Source organism: Pogona vitticeps, chromosome 1 (genome assembly GCF_051106095.1).
Source record: "Pogona vitticeps strain Pit_001003342236 chromosome 1, PviZW2.1, whole genome shotgun sequence".
Taxonomy (NCBI): domain Eukaryota; kingdom Metazoa; phylum Chordata; class Lepidosauria; order Squamata; family Agamidae; genus Pogona; species Pogona vitticeps.
Genome location: NC_135783.1, coordinates 206539790 through 206545789, shown reverse-complemented (window position 1 = coordinate 206545789; position 6000 = coordinate 206539790). Strand labels below are relative to the sequence as shown.

Genomic DNA, 6000 nt, shown 5'->3' with positions numbered 1-6000 from the left:
TACCACACTGGGAATCCATTCTGAATAAACAGGACAAGTAATTTTAGACTTTTTTTAAAAGGACTGTTCTGCCTGGACTGACATTACAAACGAGCTAGGTACACATTACCTATAACATCTGGTTTTGCCTTTGTTCTCCTATTCTCACTGTGATCATCAGGATGTCCATTCCTTTACATACATACACCCATGGGATGTGCAATGCAAATACCTTCAACACAACTATACTTTGCCTGCAAAAGTTTAAAACAATTTATTCAACGCTGGTCATAGGGCTCTGTTGCTGTGTTCATTAAGCTTTAATTATGAGGATGAGGTTTGTACTACAGCATTTATGATCAACAAGACATTTAGCTAAAATTCATGGCAAGTGGAAATCAAAAGCATACATCCAGAATGTTACATCAGTGTTGCATGTTACTGATGAAAACACTATTTTATTTACACTGTTTTATATTAGCTCTGAATTGAAATGATTTCACAAAAAATAGTAAATTTAAGAGAAGAAAGGGGAATAGCAAATATAGAAATCTGGAATATGTACATAATATTTAAAAACACACACAAGAATGGTCAAATAATGCGTAACATCAGGAGAAATTATGAATATTTTTCATATCAACAAATAACTATTTTATAAACAATTTTGGAATCTAAAAGTTCAATATTGGTAAACACTGAACAAAGGAACAGCAAAACCACAGCATACAGAGATTCAAGAGAACAGCAACGATACCTGGAGATCAACAGTATAGCCTGGGACTGCTTTTAATTTAGCAGTGGTAGGAGAATTATATACAGTACTTTCAAAAGAACTGGTATACTTAGAAGGTATTTCTAAGACATGCTTACAAGTGTGCAGTCTGGTATTACAGAGTGGGCCATTAAAAGAAAATCATCACAGTTTAAAATGAAAAATGATACTGATAAGGCACTATATTTCTTTCACTTACTATAGAAAAATAATTGCATTATTTCCCCTTCTTCATTCTATGTGTCCCTAAAGTTTTTAACAAGAATATATGTATCTAAAACCATTACAAACTATCCCCAAACCACAGGGAATTACAACATCTTAAGAACAGAGGTTTTATATAAGCAATTTATACTGGAAAATTCCAGTGTTATGTAAACATTTTTTTCAGCAGTTGAAAAACCTAAGTATTCTTTGGATTTACTGTTAACTGAACACACTTTTAAATAGTTTACAGCCACCTAGTTGTGCACAATTTCAGTTAAATCACTCTAAGTTTGAAAGAGATGCTATTATTTTTTAAGAAAACATCTCTTAATTGCCAAAAGGTGGTTTTAATTATTTTGTTCAAAAATCCATTTTTGGAAGAGGTCAGAGGGATTACACGGTACCATGCTTGGATGTTCTCTGTTTCCTGTCAGGCACATTTTTAACGCTGCGTTGTACAGCAGTTGGCCCTGGAATGAGTGTGAGGGAAAAAAGACAAAATATTAATTTCACTCCTTGCCCATGGAGATTAGGGTGGTATGTGAGGTTCTCCACCTCCACTATATCCTCACTATAAAACCCTGAAGTAGGCTGAACAGAAAACTATGGTTTGGGATCTCATTACATGTTGGAATGCCTCCAGCTAAGAACCTCTGCTTGCCCCACCCAATCTTCTCAAGGCAAGGTTGTTACTGTGGGTAGCCACTCCTAGAGAAGCATCAAAGGCCATGACTAAAAATTGAGCCTTGTCAGCTGTGACCCCAATCTTTATCAAACAGGCTCTCCCTAGAGATTCATCCAGCCCCTTCCTTGAACACATTCAAATGCTCAACAAAAACGTAGCTGTTCAGGGAAGCATTCTGTGACATCCTCCCATTAGGTGACTGTGGAAGCCATCAGTTGTTTTATACTTAGATTCTGTTTTTTTTATTATTTAATTTAATGTGTCAGTCTATGTTCTTTTTGGTATGCTGGGAATTGAGGGATGTATTGTTTATGTATTTATTTATTTTATTATTAGATTTTTATCCCGCCCTTCTAGACAGGAATCTACTCAGGGCGGCTCACAATATATTGTGCGCAAAACGGGTTTAAAACAACAATTAAAATCTATAATAATATAATCAAGGTGGGAAGATAACAACAACAAAAAACCCAAGAAAAGTGGAAATCAAATAGCAGGAAGGAAGGCCTGCCTGAAGAGCCAAGTTTTTAATTGGCTCTTGAAAACACCCAGCGAGAGTGCCAGGCAGATCTCTGGTGGCAAGCTGCTCCAAAGTCGAGGGGCCACTGCCGAGAAGGCCCGGTTTCTTGTTCTTTCTTTCCAGGCCTCTCTCAGCGTCAGGCCCCTCAGCCGTCTTTGTTGGCTATAGCGAGTGACTCAAGTAGATCTAGGTGGGAGAATCTACTCACATTTTTACATGCTTTTGAACTGCCAGGTTGGCAGGAGCTGGGACAAGGGGCAGGAGCTCCCATCGCGTGGATTTGATCTTATGACTGCTGGTCTCCCAACCTTGCAGCACAGAGGCTTCTGCAGTTTAACCGGCAGCACCACCACGTCCCTTATCTAGATGTAGTTGCTGCTATATTTACAGAAGGCTTCGCTGTACTACAAAGAATACCTGAAAGTATGGCTCTAAAGAATGAGAGGAGTAGGTAGGAGGGAAGCTCTGCACATGCTTGGACCTCTCATCTCCTTTGAGCATCTTTGGGTAGGAATGACCTGTAAGGTTAAGGCATGCAAAAGCTAACTAGTGCCTAAATTTAATTAATTTGGGGGGAGGAAAAGATATATTTTTCACCAGCAGCTGCTTTGTGGAGCTGTGGACTTTTGAATTCCAGTTTGCTAACTAAAAGAAGAAAATAATTTCTTTTCTGCCATAAACTGTACCGAAAAAATGAAGAAAGCTTGAGGGCAACTAACAGTTGATTTTTGTATGGAATGACTGAATTCAGTTCTGATACATAAATAGCTAAGCTGAGAATGCATCAATTCTAACTAAGGATATGCTTTTTGCACCTGGTTGTGGGTGGTGGAATCACAATGTACACCATACAAGCCTACATATAAAGATCTATACATTCAAACTAAATTGTTTGGAAGAAAATACCTCTCTGATCTCCCATTTTTCTTCTATAGGAAGTCTGCTCTTCTTTCCTTTATAGCCACACTCACGGAGTTCCACTGCTCCTTGAATAGCATGTAGGCATAATTCCTTCTGGATATTGTGTCGAATTTCATGATGTGCAGAGTATTCAAAGTACTGCATAAACAAAGGCCAGCCAGTCAAAAAAATAAAAATCACCCCAAATGCAATTATACAACTTAATAGTGTCAACTTCACTTCAAATTAATGTTTAGACAAATTCATTAAGTTTTGCAAACTTAATATTTGTAGGTATATTACACCACACAACAACATCTGGCAAATGTAATGGAATATAATACAAGCTATTAAAAATGAATACTGAAAATACTGGATTTCATTTCATCTCAATACATAAAACAGAGGAGTACTGGGGTGAGGGACAACTAGAAGGCAGGGTTCCAATAAAACAAATCTGTGGAAAGCAATGTTAGCACAGAAAATTTGTACAATGTCTATTAATCCTTGTTAACATACTTATTGTGCCTATACTTTAAGGGAAAAAATTGTGGGCCAGCTACACAGCAATGCCGAACTAAAGAAGTGTAATCAACCAAAGTTAAGCACTCTTTAAGCCGAAATTATTTCAAAGGAAGAATTAAGCACAAGATTAGCTTGCTGTAATTGAAACAAGGGAAACCTGCTTAACTTGGGCTGCATTGCACTCAAGATGCCTTTATTTACACAAAGTTGAAGCAACTTTCCTGTTATCATATGTTGGCAATCTCTTAACTGCACAGAGTAGATTGCCTTGGCTTCAACACACAGATAAAAGACCGTTAGAACAGTACCCTTGACAACAGAGTATTCAAACTAACCAGCTTGTCTGAAAGCACTACATCATTTTTCTTCTACTCTGAAATTGGTAGGAAAGTCTACTAAAATAGTTTCCTAGGTATCACTGGTTAATCAATAAATTTATTATCAACATCTTTTGAAGGACAGATTGTAACAAGGCTACATAATAAGACAGCAACTACTTTCATCTTTGGTGTTATTTTACCACTGCAGGCAGATTTAATAAAATTATTAGTGATTGGTATGTCTAGTGACATTTTCAGAGGTACAAAAGCTAAGATGATGAAGTAAGTTCCGAACAATCCCTGTTTCATGCAATGTGTTTACAAGTTTTCTCTAGGGATTCAGATAGGCTCAAAATGGTAACTAGTTTTTAGTGTAGGGAAGACCACTCTGACCTCCCAGCATGAGGCTTTAAGTATGACAGGACAAATGACTCGGGCCTTGCTGCTCAGTCACCCATCGGTATCTTCCTTGACATCAAAAGTTCTAGAAACAAAGGAAAAAGTAGCAGGAGAGGAAAGAGGGAGAGAGAAGAGTTAAATTATCAAGATAGAAATGAAGAGTGTTCCTACAGAACAGAGAAAGGGACAGACAAAAAGCTGAAGAAGAGACAAAGGGCACACAGCAGAGAGTCAGAAACCAGTGCAACAGCTAAAATAACACTGGAGACATTATCCAAGATATCAATATGTGTTTTATGGATTCAAGAACGAGAAATGTATTCAAACTCAGAAGCAATATTTAGATTGAGTTCTACACCTTTCCCTCTCTATACTCAGGATATACAACGTGACAGGAAATGCTTATCCTATACACAAGAAGCATGTATCAAACTACAGTATTCCGATAAATACTTACACTGCAGAGTTAGGTTGGCAATGCTGGGGGAGGGGAACTCTCCTTACCTTGGTAGCCAGAAGGTGCAGGATGCAATGGTTTGCTGGTGGTTTACCATTGCCATGCTGACAGTGACACAGAACACACTGTTCTGGCTGATATTTTAATTCCTGAATAATGCCCCCAGCTCCCTCTTGTCACCATGTGACGCTATCTATGTCAACTTCAGGAACACTGTGTGGGAACTAAAATGATGTTTGCATCTGCCCTGACTTCAAGTCAAGACAAAGGAAAAGGAGTGGTTATCTGGGACTGCAAGTAGCATCAGGCCTGGGGAATTGGAACTAGCATTTGGGGATGTACAATTCATTTCATTTGCATTTTCAGTTACACCCACAGTAGACGCTTATATAATTAAATGGGTGGAAGCCATATTCTTGTTTAGAAGCATTGTGAGGGTCCCTGCTTAATATTACCTAAGTATGCACATGCTGCACTACTGGATATGTGAATAATATGCAGTTCTTATAACAAGCCAGAGAACAGTTTTCTTTCATCAGATGAATAAAATGTACATGAATACTGACAAAATAATTCAAACACTATTGATACCAGGAATATTACTTTATATGTCTAACATGTTATATAAACTCAGACTTCTTTATCTGAGCAATCCTTTCCCCATGAACATATTAGCTTCATTCCAGAGAAAATGTTAACATGCTACTGGAGAGGTGGGTCACCTTGAAAGATATGAAAAGACATATTAGACTAACACTGATGGAGTTGTGCATCTCAGTACAGTGGTACCTCGACTTACAAACTTAATCCGTTTTGGAACGACGTTCATACGTCAAAAAGTTCGTAGGTCGAAGTACCATTTCCCATTGAAATAATGGGAATGGACTTAATTCATTCCAGCATTTCAAAAGGAAAAAGGCAGGGGGAAAGGGCTGGAAATTCGAATTTCCAGCCCTTTCTCCCTGCCTTTTTGCAGGGAGCCATTTACGAACAGCTGTTAGCAAAAAATGGCATTGACTTGCGAATGGAGCCTCGACCTCGTTTGTAGGTCAAGGCTCCATTCGCAAGTCGATGCCAATTTTTGCCAATGGAGCCGTTCATAAATCAAAAAGTTCATAAGTCGAGGGTTGACTGTATAACATTGACAACTGCAGAAAACAAGTCATCGGTGTGGTTGTGATTTGACATTACTAACGTTCTAGCCCTGGGAATTTGTTAAATTTAAAACCTGGA

The 6000-nt window shown here is 38.1% G+C and overlaps 1 protein-coding gene across 4 annotated transcripts in view; it reads right to left on the bottom strand.

Annotated features, from left to right (window-relative positions):
• Window positions 1-228: 228 nt before the first annotated feature.
• Window positions 229-6000, bottom strand: part of GALNT3 (polypeptide N-acetylgalactosaminyltransferase 3) — a 32329-nt gene continuing 26557 nt past the window's right edge. For 3 of the 4 annotated variants that reach the window (XM_020789423.3, XM_020789422.3, XM_020789421.3), the window contains exons 10-11: window positions 3073-3225; window positions 229-1431 (exon numbers count right to left, since the gene is read on the bottom strand). In XM_020789423.3, coding sequence (XP_020645082.3) covers window positions 1309-1431; window positions 3073-3225 — 276 coding nt within the window. In that variant the 3' untranslated portion in view covers window positions 229-1308. Of the gene's footprint in view, window positions 1432-3072; window positions 3226-4304; window positions 4396-6000 lie in introns of all 4 variants that reach the window. The other variant, XR_013545814.1, reaches the window with a different exon arrangement.